General features: G+C 44.0%; 2 protein-coding genes and 1 pseudogene across 3 annotated transcripts in view; 1 reads left to right on the top strand and 2 right to left on the bottom strand.

Moving 5' to 3' along the window:
* LOC105285477 (cadherin-related tumor suppressor) overlaps positions 1–6,904 on the bottom strand; it is a 59,093-nt gene extending 52,189 nt beyond the window's left edge. The window contains exon 1 of the mRNA XM_026971310.1: positions 1,657–6,904. Within this exon, the coding sequence (XP_026827111.1) occupies positions 1,657–6,885 (5,229 nt within the window). The 5' untranslated portion in view covers positions 6,886–6,904. The remainder of the gene's footprint in view (positions 1–1,656) is intronic.
* A 5,328-nt stretch (positions 6,905–12,232) lies between these two features.
* On the bottom strand, positions 12,233–13,859 carry LOC105278980 (rRNA-processing protein FCF1 homolog). 2 transcript variants are annotated; one of them, XM_011338438.1, is made up of 5 exons: positions 13,743–13,859; positions 13,464–13,546; positions 13,306–13,377; positions 12,886–13,195; positions 12,233–12,475 (listed from the first exon to the last, which is right to left on the bottom strand). In XM_011338438.1, exons 1-5 carry the CDS (start codon positions 13,743–13,745, stop codon positions 12,335–12,337), a joined length of 609 nt encoding a protein of 202 aa, XP_011336740.1. In that variant the 5' UTR covers positions 13,746–13,859; the 3' UTR covers positions 12,233–12,334. The 2 variants fall into 2 exon arrangements, with proteins under 2 accessions (XP_011336740.1, XP_011336741.1); XM_011338439.1 differs by lacking the exon at positions 12,233–12,475 and adding an exon at positions 12,508–12,792.
* Positions 13,860–14,911: 1,052 nt separating this feature from the next.
* On the top strand, positions 14,912–17,153 carry LOC113562298 (annotated as a pseudogene).
* Positions 17,154–17,247: the final 94 nt, after the last annotated feature.

Raw genomic sequence — 17,247 nt, 5'->3', positions numbered from 1 at the left:
GAGATCAAGTTTTTCTTGAGTTCTCGAACCTCCGGGAGAACGAAAGGGCCAGGGGCTCGAACTCGAATCCGAGTTGATTTCCTGGCACGCGGTTCATCTTGTCGTTTATTCTCTTCAACTTCTCTCTGCGATAACCGCCACCTCTTCCTTGTCTCTCTCGTCCCATCCCTTACTCTTTTGTCTCCCTTCCCATCTTAAATCCAATTTTAAATCAAAACTGAGATATCGCGGTTACAAGGTACCATTGAAATTTTCTAAATAGTTCTATGTGTGCGTGATAGTTTTTTGTAGTAAGCTTTGAAACATAATAAATAATTAAACGTAAAATCTTAGAAAGATAGATTATAGTCCAAAAAATATAATTCTTTAGTTTACATTATATAAACTGTAACTCTCTATAGTATCTTTTCCAGATTCCAAAATTTTATTAAAACTTATTATTTAAAATCCCTCTCTCTCTCTCTCTCCCTCTCTCTAGTCGTTAGTTACCGTGTAAGTGCGTCGACACTTTTGCTAAGGAATAATTTACTATGCAAATAATCCATTTTTGAAAAATTCCATTGTTAGAGACAAGATTACGAGTTATAGAACACCCTATATAAAAGCAGAATAAAAAACGCGAATTAATTAGGATGTCGTTTTAATAAAACAAGGCAAGACGGCGATGGTGGTGGCGGTGGCGGTGCGGCACTTTCGTATAAATTTGAAACGCGCCCTGTAATTTGAGAAAACGTCCCGGGTCCTAAGCCCTATTTATGCAGCACTGAACCGGCTGTAAACTGTTCGTATTCACGATCTCCCCTTCTTCTCCGTATTCCTCTTTCTCTTTCTACTATGAGAGAATCTCGTTCTCCCTGCATGCGGTTATCCTTCCACCCACCGCTTCTCATCCTCAGAGAATCTTTTTCTTCTTGCTCTTCTCTCCTGTCTCCTCCTTCTCCTTCTCTTTCTTCCTGTATTTCTCTGTCGTCGTTTCTAATTGCATCAAAGATATTGTTGCACGATGCAATTCTCCGCCGACTGAATGATCGTTCACCTGACAAACGACACCGCGGCAACGTTGGATGTTATATATGTCGCTTTAATTAATCTATCTTACATAATATTATACGTCTGATACGTCTGATCTCACGTGTTCGGTAACTGTAGCCATCCTAATAAAGCGTTCTCTTCAGAATCCCCATTTTCGGTGTGACTAATCACGCGTGTCACACATTATTATACCGCTCATTTGTTGCAACAATGACATAACTGAAAAAATTCCTTCAAGATTTTGACAATTCTATAGTTACCCTACTTGTCCTGTGCGAGTCAAAAATCAACGTATGTAGAAAATCACGTATGAAGTACAAAGTGTGTCGGAAAACACACCGACGTCAATCATATCTACCTTGCGGTATTTCTTCACGACGAACAATGATAATCGCGATCCGCTGAATCTCGCGCCGCAAACGCTAGGACTCGCTCGTTGTCGGCTGACTTGTCTTATTCGGTAATGGAGAAATTACGTCACGCGAGGCAATGTGCAGAATAAGAAACTGACACACCGTGCAAAAAGCATATCAAACATCTTTGAAAAGTCGATGAAGAGGCACGAAGGAAGAATCATTAATATCACCGTGGGACGATTAATCAAAAGATCGAGCATAGACTTACTTTGGTGGATGTCGTACTGGGTTTGGTGCCGCCTATGCCGATGGCGTACAGCTCCACCTCGTACCATTGAACGCCGGTTTCGCGATCGAGCTGAACCGCGGTGGACAGCACGCCGGTCTTCGCGTCAACGTCGAAGAGCCGGTCGACCTGGTGGACTCCGTCGCCGGCGGTCACGTTTGTCACGTAATATTCGAGCTCGATGTTGGAACGACGGCTACGGGCCCTCATTCGCAAGATGCTGGTACCGATCGGCTCGTTTTCGTACACGTTGCCCTCGATCTGACCCCGGTGCTCCCAGATGGGCTGATCGTCGCCATCCTCGCTTGGCACGATCAAGGTCACGTATGTTTCCGACGAACGACGCTCCGCCTGAACCGCTTCGTCCGTCGCACGGACACCCACCTGGTACTTGACAGTCCTCTCAGAAAGAGCACTCTCGGAGGACGAGGAGCGTGGAAGCTTCATGGTGAGCTGACCGGTGCTACGGTGGATTCGAAACATGTCCGAGTAGTTGACACTGGAACGAAGCAGTTCGTACGTTACCAGGCCGTTGGTGCTGGAGTCCAGATCGCGGGCGATCAATTGCGTGACTGTGACCTCCTTGGTCGAAGAGCGATGATAATTCAGGCTACCGGTGCGTAGCGATGGAAGCACCACTGCCGACATGCTGACAAAGATCGGCGCGTTGTCGTTGACGTCTTCGACGATCACGATTACCAGTTTCTCGGCGAACAATCGCGCGCTCGGTGGCTGCGCCCGATCAGTCGCGACCACCACCAATTTATAGGTGTCCACCTCCTCGCGATCAATCGGCAATAACGTGTGAATCACGCCGCTCGACGGATTGATGCCGAAACGCCTCAGCTGGTCCTCCGGATCTTGGCTGAGGATCGAGTAACTGACCACACCGTTGTCGCCCGAGTCCGGGTCCTCCGCGGTGATGGTGACGATCGGCGTTCGCACGAGGATACCCTCGCGTATTTGACGCACTATCGCGGTTTTCGGGAAAACCGGCGGATTATCGTTGGTATCGATCACCTCGATGGACAGGCTGGTAACTGAGCTGAGTCTTGGATGGCCGCCATCATTGCAAGTGATATTCAACGTATATCGTTCCAATTCCTCGTAATCGAGCGGCTTCCTCAGATAAAGAACACCGGTGAGCGGGTCGATGTAGAAGGTGTCTCTCCGGTTACCAGCCGATATGGCGAATGTCAGCTCGCTGTTGGGCCCGAGGTCGTTGTCAGTGGCCTTGAACCGCAGCAGCTCGGTATTGGTCGGCGTGGTCTCCAGCACGGAGATGCGCGACTTGTTATCAATGAAGCGTGCCACATTGTCGTTCTCGTCGAGTACCTCGATGTGAACGGTTGCGCTCGACGACAGACGCGTCTCCAGACCGGCATCATGCGCTACGACAGTCAGCACGTAAGTGTCGGATGTCTCGCGATCGAGTTCCTTCACGAGCGAGATCTGTCCGGTGGCTTCATCTATCGCGAATTGACCCTGCTGATTGCCGTCCTCCAGCGAATAAAATACATCACCGTTCAAGCCCTCGTCGGCGTCGGTCGTGTACACTCTCAACAACTGTGTACCGATCGCGGCACCCTCGCTCACCTGAGCCTCATAAGGTAATCGTTGAAACTGCGGGACGTTGTCGTTCACATCAGTGATGTAGACGGTGAGCTTGACGCGATCGCGGAGACGGTTGACGCCGTTATCGGTGACGGTAGCCTCCAATGTGACGTAGCTGCTGCCGGTGTTGGTCATCAGGAGCTCGCGATCAAACACACGTAGTGACTTAACAAAGCCGTTTCTCGGATCGACCGCAAAGTCCTGCTGATTCGCCGGCAGCGAGAACATGAGATCGGCATTACGACCGACATCGCGATCGGTAGCAAGCAGCTTGCCGACGAATGTGTCGGGTGGCTCGTTTTCACGTAGATGGAAACTGAAGCTGCTGTTGGTAAATTTCGGAGCGTTATCGTTCTCGTCAATCACGTGCACCACCACCGGTACGACGGAGCTCCGCGGCGGGCTACCCTGATCGGACGCTGTGACCTCGAGCGCGTAGTAGTCCCGTTCCTCGCGATCGAGCGCGTTCTTCACGTACAACTGGCCGTCAGGAAAGATGCCGAAACGGCCCTCAGCGTTACCGTCGGTCACGCTGTACAATACTCTACCGTTCGCGCCGAGATCGGTATCGCGAGCCGTCAGCGAGAAGAAGCGCTCGTTCACCGGCGTGGATTCTAGCAGTGAAGTCTCGTAACTGGTTAACCGGAAGACTGGTGTGTGATCATTGACGTCCTCGATCGTCACCCTGATTTGATGCTGGGCGGACAACAGTTGGCTACCGGAATCAGTCGCTGTGATCTCCAAGTGGAGCGTCGTGCCGGGTGATGCCCGGATTGGTTTATTTAGATAAACGATACCCGATTTCTCGGCAACTCTGAATTGTTCACCTGGATTATGCGTCAGGGAATAGACGAGTCTAGCATTGGCGCCGGCGTCGCGGTCTCTCGCCCGAGCCAGACACACTTCCTGTCCCACCGCAGCATTCTCCCGCAGAAAGATCTCGTCGTTCCGTTCACCCTTGGGAAACCTCGGCGGATTGTCGTTGACATCTTGCACGGTGATATTGACGGTCGTCTGGCCGTAAGCAAGGTGAACCCGTGCTGACAATTGCAGGCTGTAATAGGCTACTTGCTCACGGTCCAGGCAGCCGGCAGTGCTAATGGTACCGGTGTTCTCGTCGATTCTAAAGTTACCCTTTGGGTCACCAAACACGATCGCGTAACTGGGTAGCTTGCCGATGTTGCTGTATTGCGTCACGTGTACCGAACCGACCTCCCGACTAAATCCGGGCTCCACCGAATCGCAATCGCCTCGATCCTCGGGAACACGGAACTCGTAGCCGTTGTAAGCATCAAACTCAAGATGCTCGAGATTCTCCTCGCGAATAATCTCCACTATGGCATTCCTGGACGCCAACCGGTCGCCCGTGTCTCTCGCCGAGATAGTCAGCACGTAGAGAGCCTTGTGCACGTTCTGTAGAGTGCTCTGTAGAGTGATCTCACCGGTTTTTTCGTCCACCACGAAGAAGCCCTCGCCACCAGATTCGAGGGAATATCTGATCTGAGCGTTCTCCCGGGCGTCAGCATCGGTTGCCGTAACTTTGCCTATCGTTGTACCACGTGCAGAGTTTTCGGGGACGAGCATTAGATATTTCCATGGATAGAAAATCGGTGAATTGTCATTAATGTCCTCCAATGTCAGGACAACAGTGGCGGTCGACGATTGCACTGGTGTACCCTGATCTTTCGCAATCACCAATATCTTGTACTCTGCTACGGTCTCCCTGTCCAGAGCAATCTTAGTCGTTAACTGACCGGTCAAAGCGTCTAGCGCAAAGGTCTTGGGATAATCGCGCGAGACGCTCGAGTGAAAGCTATATGCGACGCTACCATTAGTGCCCTGATCGTTATCAACAGCTGTGAGAGTAGCTACTAGACTGTGAAGCGGCGTGTTTTCCGATAATGTCACCTCGACGATGTTCTCGGCGAAGCGCGGCGCCTCGTCGTTTTCGTCGAGGATCGTCACTTTGAGATGCGTAGACGCATACTTGGTATTCGGACCGCCATCCCACGCGGACACATGCAACTCGATGCTGCCTTGAATCTCGCGATCCAGGCTGGCGACAGTGGTGACCAAGCCGGTGTCGCCGTCGATGGCGAACCAGCCCTGCTCGTTGCCGGAACCAAATTCGTAGTAGATGCGCGCGTTTAACCCGGAATCGGCGTCTGTAGCCGAGATGCTGGCGACGAAACTGCCGATCGGCGCGAGTTCCGACAGCACCGCCGTGTACTCACTCTGCTGAAACACCGGTTCGTGATCGTTGACGTCGTTTACGTGAATCACGAGATAGGCTGTGGCCGATCTGGGTGGCGTGCCCTTGTCGGTGGCGACTACCGTGAGATTGTACTTGGGTATCTCCTCGCGGTCTAATCGACCGTTCACTCGCACGATGTCGAAGCTCTGCGTGTTGTCCAACCGAAAGTGACACAACTCATTGCCGGCACGTATCTCTACGCTGGTCTCGCCGTTCAGACCTTCGTCGTCGTCGATCACCGCCACCGCTGCGACGAACGAGTCTTTAGCAGCATTCTCGTCGACGGTGGCGAAACTCGCCGTCGTCGGAAAGTAGCTGAACTTAATCACGGGATCGTGATCGTTAGCATCCAACAAATTCACCGTTACGTAAGTACGACCATCCTGTCTGGGTGAACCGTGATCGCGGGCGAAAACCGTAATGACACAGCTTTTGGGACATCCGCCACCCGGACGAGCCACCGTACAGCTCTGTTGAGGACACCTCAACGGCTCGGCTGTCGTGATGGTGCCAGTTTCTGGATCTATAGTGAACTTGCGCTCATTATCCGGCAGGTAATACGTCAACCTTGAGTTGTCCTCTGAATCCTTGTCGGTGGCATGCACTGTCAGCACCTTAGTGCCAACCGGTGCGCTCTCGTTTAACGCCACCACATAGTCACTCTGTTGGAACACCGGCGGATTGTCGTTTACGTCCAGCACTGTCACGTTCACCAGCAGATAACCCAAGCGTGGCGGTCGGCCACGATCGCGCACGCAGATGTTCAACGAGTAAAATTCCACCTGTTCGCGATCGAGCTTGCCCGTAGTCTCCAAGTGTAGATACGATGTCTCACTGGTAGGATTAGCGGTAACCTCTAGACGGAACTTTCCATCCGCGTTGCCATCCACAATGAAATAGTCGTCCAACACTCCGTTCTCCGGCGTGTCCCGGTCAGTTGCAGAGTCCAGGAGCAATTTGGTACCGGCCACGGCTGATTCGGAAAAGCTCACCGCGATATTGGCCTCGGGAAATTCCGGATCGTTGTCGTTGATGTCGAGCACCAGAATTCGCACTTCTATCGGATAGGTTGGTAGACTCGACAACACTACCAAGTCGAACCGATCGCTACTCAAAGTCTCGCGGTCGAGAACTTTGGCCGTCCTTATCTCTCCTGTTTCTGGATCGAGTAGAAATTCCTGCGACGGCTCGTTGAATCTGTAGGTGAAGTCGGGCTTAATCGGTATCGTGCCGACCAGGGTGCCCTTAGGCTCGCTCTCTCTCACTTCGAGCTGGACCCGCGTGTCGACCGCTCTGCTCTGCATCGCCAGACCCATCGTCGCAGCATTGTCCTGCGGCAACATCGGTGACCTTCGTGGCACTAACCGCGTGACCCTTTGAGGTAGGTTGCGCGAGGTAAAGTAATTGTCGGATGCCGCAGCCACCGCCACCGACGTCGCCGCCGCCGCCGCCGCCGCCGCCGCTGCCGCGGTCGCGTCCTGGCCGACGACCTGGCCGCCATTTTGCTCGACTACCGACAGCAGTCCCAGAAGCAGGGCCAGGACCATCGATCCCCTTATGATCATCTCTTCTGTCTCGCCGCGGCACGCCCACCTGCCTTTGCCAAATCCCGGCTCACGGTGACTCGTCGGCGTAAAGTCGCGCGCTCCGATTACGCATTATCTTTCGTTCTTCCTCCTCATCATTGTGGCTATCAATAATATCGTCGTCTTTTTCTGCATTCACGTACCGATGCATTGTACGTTCCGTGACATTCTCTTCAAGGATGGAGATTAATCGCGCACGACAACATGAACCATCCTCCGACGACGCGACGCATTTTTTCCCCACTTGGAGCAGAGTCCCGATTTAAACCCGCGCACCCGAAAGTGGTGGTTGTTTTTTCTTTTTCGTCTTTCTCTTCTTTCTCTCTCTTCTTCGTCTCTCTCTCTCTCTCTTTCTTTCTCCGCTTCTCACCTTCTCTCTCTCTCTCTCTCTCTCTCTCTCTCTCTCTCTCTCTCTCTCTTTCTCTCTCTATCTTCTGTTCTCTCGTTCTTGCCTTCTTCTCTCCTCCTTTCCCTTGCCGCTGAAAGTCAAGTGTATACGAGAGAAGACTTCACCCGGCAGAGGGGGCAGTGACCCGCCGAGAGCCGCGCCTCGCGAAACGCGCGTCGCGGATACTCGCGAGTGCTCGCGAGCGCGAAAACGGAATATTTCGAACGTTTTCCGATTAACGAAGTCGATCACGATTTATGTCCTTTTATTTCTTTGAAAGTTTAAATAAATTTTCTTCCAGAGAGATTTTTCACCTATATTCCTCTTCCAGTCCGTAAGCTCCAAGCTCGCACAGATTGACACTCATGCGTACACATTCACATTCACATATGCACATACACTTTCGTCACGTGTTTCAGGACTCGCCCCTTCGCTCTGTCACGTATCTTGTTTTGCCAAAAAATAAATCCCTGTACCTCAAACTTCAAAGGAAATTCTAAATTTTGGCAAACATCAACAACGGAAACAATTTTGCGAATTTTGGGCCTCCTACTTCGAAATACTTGGATCTTTTAGAATCTAATATCGATCGATTTCATCACTGGCTCAAGTTAGGATTTGCGAGGAAAGTGTAAACACTGCACAGGGACGAAGACACACCAAGATTCAATATTCAAAGCATGAAGGAAGATTAATCACGATACCGATTCGATCGAGTTTAGTAGACCGAGTCACAAGGGATTCGAGTTTGTCACTCTCAAAACTGTGATTTGTTGCTCAATATCGCACTATCATCAAGAAGCTGACGCGATCGTGAAGCGATCTCGCAAATGCAACGTAATCCGCACACACCTCCAAGTAGGTGTCAGATGAAATCAGATGAAAATGATGAAAATGATTCGCGTGTACGAAGGGCAATCAGCAACGAATTAGGAATGAGATAAATAGAAAACAGAATACAGAGTAGAGAAGTAACGAAACGCGGTAACGTCCCGCAATGAACGCGACGTAGGAACGCGAAACTGCACCGCGAAGAAGAATATCGTCTTCTCGAGGACTGACCTGACTCGACTGAACCGAGCCGGCCCCAGGTAAGCCAGCGGCTTACCTGGAGAAGCATTCTTCGGGCTAGCTGACGCTGTCCCTCTCTGATCCATCGGACTCCAGCGGTTTTCTCTATCCTTTTCTCGCTTTCGCCATCTCCGTTCTCTCCCTACTCTCTCCTCGCCTCCATCCTCCTCGCTGTTTCTCTACCTTCTCTTCCCGACAACTCTGCACGAGGGGACTATCGATATCACCCTCTCTGTCCGTTCCGTGAAACATCGTGGATCTATCGCGCTCCTTTGGTCCCATTCGTTCCTTCTCTCTCCCTTCCTCTATTTCGTGTCAAGAAACATTCGATCTCCCATCTTTGTCGTTCTCTCCTTATTCTTGCTTGAGTTCTCTTTCCCATTTCCCTTCCTCCTTTCCCGCTGCTCTTAGAGTTCTCTCTCCCTTTCTCCCCCTCCTCCCGCTCCTCCCCCTTTCCCAACGTCTCACGGCCGGCCGCCTATCCTTTCATCATACCACTGCCTCTCGGTTATATGGGCCTCTTCGTTCGTCGTGCGGAAGGCTTATTTCTTTCTCCTACTTGTTCTCTCCCTGGGCCCGTTTCGACCGGGGTCTTCTCTCCCCCTCCACTCTCTCTCCGCGACTCGCATCTCCGAGCTTCCCTCCTCGCCATCTTACACGCGCTATCCTTCCACCTTCGACTCGCCTCGCGCATCCCATCGTCGTCTCACCGAGATATTCTCCCTTTGCCCTCGAGGAACGAGCAATGCGGAGGCTCAGGTATGCAAGATGGCCGCTGTGCACTCGAGTTGGTGCGACAAGGACACCGCTTTACGTTGATCAAAGTGAGAGAGATGTAGGGAACGAGAAGGACATTAAGTAGATGAGAGAGAGAGAGAGGGGGGGGGGGAAGAAAAGAAGGCAGGAAGAAGGAAAGAGCGAGAGAGAAGAGATAAAGAAGATAGATAAGAAGAAAGAAAGAGCAAGAGTAATACGAAAACCAAGTGGGAAAAGAAGCGACGAAGACGGAGAATAGGAGACGAACAATGCGTGGGGGGAAGAACGGATGTTACTCGAAAGGGTGGACGAGAGGAGACATCTCGACTTAAGGGATGCGGGCTGCCGTGCGAAGAAGCGCGAAGGAACGTCAAAAGGACAGAAAGGCGAATGGATCGCGGGATTTGGATCCATGGCACGCCGTATAGTCCTGTCCGTTCCTATATATATACCTGCAGGCTTGTGGTCACCCTTATAACTAATCCGTTACGATAATCGCGAGCGTTCCACTCGATACTCTCAGTCCTCTTCCTTCGAGCTAGTTCGTCGTCTCACTTGGATCTTCGCTATTTTTCTTTCTTCCGCCTCCTCTCCTTTTTTCTCTCTTACGCATGTAGTTTACTATCAAGATTATTGGTTCTCTAGCTCTAATCTAGTTTACTGGTTTACTACGATCCTGTACAGATACGTATATTGATCGATTATGCTTAGATCGATCGATTTAAATAGACACAAGATTGAGTTGTCCTCCCTGTCCGTTCCTCCTCGTGTTCCTTGCTGTAGAGTCTCACGGAGGCGACAGATAGGCTTACATTTACTCGCGTTACACGGACTTGAATGAAAGCAAGTAATACTCTGTCACTTAAACGAGTATTCCGCCAAAGAATCAAAGAGACAGCTTCTTATCAAATATTAAGAGGATCGAAATAGAAATTAATCGTTTTCTTGATTCCTCGTTTTGAGTACATGTATCGACCTTATACCAGGATCACATCTCTCCTGACTGCTTTGCGACATAATGATGTTAATTTTAAATATGTACTACATCCTATATTGCTTTATTGTTATTGTTATGATTACGAATGATTCTTGCGCTCTTCTTTAGTGAGGTTTTTGGAAATTGAGAATTTGGATTCTGTTTATTTTCACGGCTGGATGGAGAGTGCGAGAATCTTGAGATCTAATTTTGCTTTGCTGAAGAAGGCCTACTATTATGACCGAAACATACAAAATAAACACAATTTTTTATAAAAATTGATCTAAGTCTTTTGACTCTCGCTTGTTATCAGCGCTTACTCTTATTGCCCAATTTGGATATTATAATCGTTTTCTTATTCAATCGATGCCTTCATGTAATGCCTTCTGCCAAAATTATTTAATTATAACCATGGGCGCTCCCGGGGGGGGAGGGGGCAAGGAGGGGCAGCTGCCCCCCTGGATTGAAAAATTGCAATTTTAAAATTCTAAATCATAAGCAAAAAAACGAAAAGAAAAGAAAACAATAAATAAATAATACACATAAATTATATATCTGCTATAATAAGTTTCGAAATGAAAATTTTTCTTGTACTTTACTTGAGTTTCCTATCTTTAGAGGAACTTTAAGGTTCTGCCCCCCCGCCCTCTTGAATTCTTTTCTCCGCGGGCGCGGATTAAATCCCATGATTATAACTACATTATATTTAACTCTCTCTAAACCGGAAAAATGATAAATCATACATATGTGCGAGAAAATAAACAGCGAATTTATAATAATTGGAATTTTACATTTACAATATAAACAAACAACGAATGGATTGAGAAAAGTACATCTATATTGTAATTATATATGTAGTCATAATGAAATAATTAATAATATTAATAAATAAATAAAATAATTATAGATTACAGATGTTATCTGTTGTTCAATCAGAAGTATATTGAAATCTGATTCCAAGACCCGTGTTTTGAAAGATTCAACATAGAACATTGAATCACGCTTTTATACACGGACACGTGATTAATATTATGCGTTTTGCTACGGTAACGTGTGAGTGCACGCGCCATTTGTTGTCTCATGATATTAGAAGGGTTACGACCCGAGGAAAGAGGCGGAAGAATCTCAACATTTATCCAGATATAGAAATGCTGTGACGCGCTTCGTACGCCAAAATCATCAATTACATTAATCCTCGCATATATTGGCTCTCCTGGACGCTGCAAGATAGCGATACGAAATACTAATTGATAAAAGTTATTACGCTAGTTTTCCTGCACTGATGAGAGATCACATGCAGATATTATTCATATATAATATATTTGACTATATATTATATATATTTAATATATTTTTTATATATTTATATATTTTATATATTTATACAAATTAAACATAAAAATAAATAAAATAAAAATAAAGATAAAAATAAATTTAAATTTTCTCAAATTAATCGAATCAATTCAAATGAATAGCACTGTCTCTTCAAGATATTTCATAAAATTAAAGTGATAATTTGATAAGGTTTATATCGTGCATAAGCTCCCGATATCGTAAATTGTAAAAATTTCTAAGAGAACATTGCTATCCTTTAGCTTTTGCTTCACATTATGTCCGATTACGTCGCAAAAATCAAAGAAATCAGAAGAATCTTCGAATGATGTTCGTACATCTCTTTAAGAGAAATATCCTGTCGTTGCCCGCGTGTCAGATAAGAGGAAACTTGATAAAAACCGGATTGCGAAGACGGTAGGCAGAAGATACTCATCATTTCCTTTCTACCGTTTTTGCTTTTTCTACGATCGTGTGTGTGTGGATTTAGCTCATAAATCTAATCACAATTATAAATATTGAATATTATCTTCCTGCTGATGCACGTTATTCGATATGTATGTGAAAAATAAAAAACGACATTCCAATGACGAATCATACATTTTATTAACGAAATATACATTTGTCTTTTTTACGCGTTAGATCGGTAGGTGTAATCGAAGATGCTTATTAATAAATTAAATTTACTTGGGTGCACCGTAAGCATCCGGCATCCGTTCTATCGTATACCTGTGCTGGGATACGTACATTATCGGCACACCCGGTACTTTTCGTATTCTCCTCTTCAAGTCCTTGTCGTTGGTCGCGACGATGTAACACTTGTGCTGAAATAATAAGACAATAAAACACGATCCAATTTTTTCTTTCCGTAACATTGGACAAAATGGAGTACCATAGAAATTATAAATCGCCAGTAAGTCATTAAAGTTGCCCATATTTTAGTGGATCAAATTAGGCTTAGAATTGATATCGAATTTAATTTATTAATGTGGATTCATATCGAATTCTAATAGATATTCTAATTAGAATATTCGAATTAGAAATTAGCTGTGTTTTAAAAGTCTAACAAATCCTGTTAACGCACAGTTGCCTCGGTTAGGTTTTATGTCTGAACATCGAGACTATTGTCAGATTTGATCCACTAAAATATGAACAATTAAAATGGATTAATATCATCACTGTGAGATACGAGTACTTGTATTGTTATATTTAAGAAATTATAAGCCGCACTTACTTGTGTCACTCTATTTACAATACAGTCATCTGCATAGGTTCCCTTATGCAAACATTTTAATCTCTCAAATCGCGGATCCCTGATAATCTTCAACGCTAACTTATATTTTTGTCCAAGTTTCTCTAATTCACCCATCACACAGTCCGTTATATATGGTGTACACTTTGCATAAAGACATTCCATCATACTTTGTACAATATCCAATTTATTTTTAATAGAGAAATTGATAAAGTTGGTGTCGACTAAGATGTGATACGGTGGACCAAGCTGCATGTTGTATTGAAAAAACAGTGCCGAGGACTGTTGTGGTCTGAAAATGTCAGTATAAAATATCAAAACCTTAAAATTGAAAACATGTTTCAAAATATGACTAAACACTAAATATGATTTTGATGTTGGATGATATGTAATATCACTTACGTTTCTGTAATTTTTATTTTTGCTTTATCTTCCTTCGGAGCTTTTTTTGACGGCAGTCGTTGCTCTGGTTTTCTATAAAAAAAGAGGAAAAATCTCTCTATAGATACATAACGATAATTGACAATATTGCTAATTTAAACAAAATGTATATTACTTACATTCGTGAATCCTTTAAACTAATCATTTTTTTCATTTGCGCAAATCTCTGCGTCACAACTTTACGCGTTCTCTTGTTCTTCCCCTATAACACATAACGTAAATTAATTTATTTAACAAAATTAACAATCTTGCTAACAATGATATAGAAGATACATGATACATGATACATGATACATGGTACATGTAAAATGGAAACATAACCTCAATAATAAGTGACAAATTTAATGTAAAGTTACTTCTCAGTGATTTAATAAAAGATATTTTTTTCCACAAAGTACCATTTTCTTATATCCTTATCGTAACAGCAAAATGTTGATATAAAATGTTGATTTAACAGTCAAGAAATCATGCTCGAAGCCTCAACGTAACATTCGGCACGATTCAAGTATTCAACATGAGGTGAATTTTCCTAGATTTGTTAAAAGAACTAGAAATTGGACAAGTCTGTCACATAAGGAATTTGATTGGTTCATTTCCTTATGAACACGCTTACGCTTCCTCTAGACCAATCAAATTTCTTATGCATCTGATTTATGCGCTTATGCAAATCCGTTTGAATAGGCCTTAAGGGGATGCTGGAGTTGCTAGTGAAACAGTGTTGCCATTTGCATAAAATTTAAACTTAAAATGCTTTTTATACAAATTTGGCAAGTTGTACGCACAAAATTGCACCCAAGCAGTCTCGGAATAAAATAAAGGAATATAATGAAGCTTTTAAAAGTGCCTTTAGAAGCGTAATAAAAAAGAAATTCTTAATCTGCTTTACAGAATCAAGCAGATTAGGAATTTCTTTTTTATTACGCTTCTAAAGGCACTTTTAAAAGCTTCATTATATTCCTTTATTTTATTCCGAGACTGCTTGGGTGCAATTTTGTGCGTACAACTTGCCAAATGTTTATAAAAAGCATTTTATTGTGCAAATGGCAGCACCATCGCGAAGAAATTCCCTGGTCACTCCAGCATCCCCTTAAGTCCGGATCTACAATAGGTGTAGTAAGCCTCAAGTCGTAAGAAATTGACCAATCACAGTCAATCTTTCTCCTCACATTCCACTGAGATTGGTCATTTCCTTACGGCTTAATTCATATACACTTGACCGGAATTGGACGTAATTTTAAGGAACTGCTATATGCAATCGTTTGTATTTCGTTTGAAGAGTAATGAAGTGTGAGTAAAAAGGTTTGTGAGTCCCTCAGTTAATTGTAATTAATTAATTATTTTTGCTTAATGTATTAGCCGAAACAGATTAGCCGAAATAACTTCAAACGATATTTTTGTATGGAATCGTTTGTATTTCGTTTGTAGAGTAATGAAGTGTGATTAAAAAGGTTTGTGAGTCCCTCAGTTAATTGTAATTAAATGTTTATTACTCGGTAGTTAGCCGGAATATAGATTTTAGTTCCTCATGTTAAAAGAAAAAGGCGCCACTGTTCCCTGAAATTCTATTGACAGTTTCCCTTTTATGGTATTGAGAGTTGATGTTGCACACGTAATCCATATGGTTTATCGATGGCCTGTTTTAAAAAGTTATCCTTTTAAGGAAAGGCATTTGATTACATAGGATCAAGTCGTATGATCTACAATATGAAGCAGAACAATTTTAACGCTCTCGGTGGGATTAATCTGAAGTTGGATGATATCAAGAGTGTGATCGAGTTCGGCCAACTGGGCAAAGGGAAAATAGTTCTCCATAGCAGCAGTAAAGATGATACCACAGATCGTTTGAGTAAAGTGTTGAATGCATCGATTCTAGATGATAGCGTACCACCTACATCTGTGCAAAGTTTTCTGGAGGCGAGGCCCAGTCTAACGACTGTTGTTATAACCAATCATGGAAAAAAATTTTTAAATCGATACTACAACAGTATCTTGGACGACAGGGAAAATCTTGGTTTTAATAGGTACACAATCTGTTCGATTTCGACATACGTTTTATGCATTTTTCATTATTAAGATTTTCGTGTATCATGTTTTAGAAATGATAGTGACAGGCGAGTCAGCGCCGCAGTCTGCCGATCTGCCGATACCGCTGGAAGATCTTGTCACAGAAATGTTATATTGCTACATCCAAAGTGCTAAATGCACTCGGTTTCATGCAGCCTCGACATCTGGTGCTAAATTGATCAATCAGATTTTGCCACTGTACATTGGTGTGCACCGAGCGCCCAATGCCGTGATGACGTTAACTGGACAGCTTCTAACCTTGCTGACTGGCGAGAAACTCAGCGACATGAATGAAACGACTTGTCACAAAAACCGCCTCACATGGATGGGTGGATACAATTTTACAGAAATATGCATAAACTCAACCGTCAATTATAGTACAGCTGTGAGTCCGGCATTTATCATCGACGGCAAAGCTGGAGACACAATGCGAGGCGATAGCGATAGGAACAGGGAATAACCAATCGCGTTACACGATTTGAGTACGGATGACCAAATCGAGCAACGCGATTGGTTATTCCCTGTTCCTATCGCTATCGCCTCGCATTGTGTCTCCAGCTTAAGTTATGCGTTAACTACTTGTGCATTGCATGTTTTCTAAAAGATTCTCTTGAATAATGGTTTCTCATTTTTAGGATATAATATGAAGTCTGATGTGTACTCTATGTAGACAGAGTCCATATGGCAAACATTGAGCGTTAGAATGTTTCTTAAACCATCAGCAGCGACAGAACGTTTCAGCATGATCTTGGGTAGTCTGGTTGCCAGCACCTTAATCATATTGGTGTGGTTTATTAATAACCAAGCTGATGTGTTATTTAATTCGAGGTTCGTATGTAACGTAATATAATAAGAATCATGATATAGAAAATCATGATGAAAAAGCCACAGGTTATTCATAAAATGTGTTTGAGAAACTTTTATTATAAGAATAATATTAATTTAGCAAGTAGAACATGTGATCGACAACGTGAATTCTATTCTAATTTCTCCTAAACATGATCTAATCCCGAACAATAGTAAACATAATAAACAGACATTGCATTGAATAACTTTGTCCCACGGAAATTTAACAGGAGATGAACCCTATTAGATTGTTTTATTAATGATATAATTTTGTTACAGGAGAACCGTCGCTTGCTAGGAACATGCTGCGGACCACATATCAATGACCAGGTTGGATCATCATCACCAAGATCAGGATGTTCCAATAACTAGCCTTTAACTGTATGTGTGGTGCGCCCTCGGACAATCTATAATTTAATTCAAAATATTCAAATAGTGTTACACGCGTATCATTGCCATTGTGGTTACTTTATTAATCGTTATTTATCGTTTCTCATACATCACGTTCAATTGTGAAAATAAGTGATACGTTTTTAATATCTTAAGCTCGTTTTAGACTATGCAATCAACAGCAAGCAATTCTTGCAGCAAAAATTTGCTCAAGAAATTGCGTCAAATCTAGCACAATATATTATAATATATTGCATAGTCTAAAACGGGCTTTAGTGTAAATATATTTCTTTGCATTTTTCCAAATTATTAATTAAAAATATGTATTTAAAAAACGGACAATAAAACACTCGATCATTTTAACAGCATTTCACGTATACGTGTGCGTGCATGCGAGATTATTAAAGAACAAATTTCAATAATGATATAAATTTGTTAGTTTAACATTGAACATGCAAATTGTTCAAATCTGTAATGTGTAAAAATACATTGTTTTTTTATTTCTCTAACCGAGTTTGTTTTATTATCTAGATCTAGAAACAATTAAAATATTTATAAATGGTAATTAAAATTTAGGCTCTGTTGCCGATAGCTTTAAGTTTA

Source organism: Ooceraea biroi, chromosome 7, assembly GCF_003672135.1.
Source record: "Ooceraea biroi isolate clonal line C1 chromosome 7, Obir_v5.4, whole genome shotgun sequence".
Taxonomy (NCBI): Eukaryota; Metazoa; Arthropoda; class Insecta; order Hymenoptera; family Formicidae; genus Ooceraea; species Ooceraea biroi.
The sequence above is the reverse complement of the archived record's forward strand: the minus strand, read 5'-3'. Positions and strand labels throughout refer to the sequence as shown.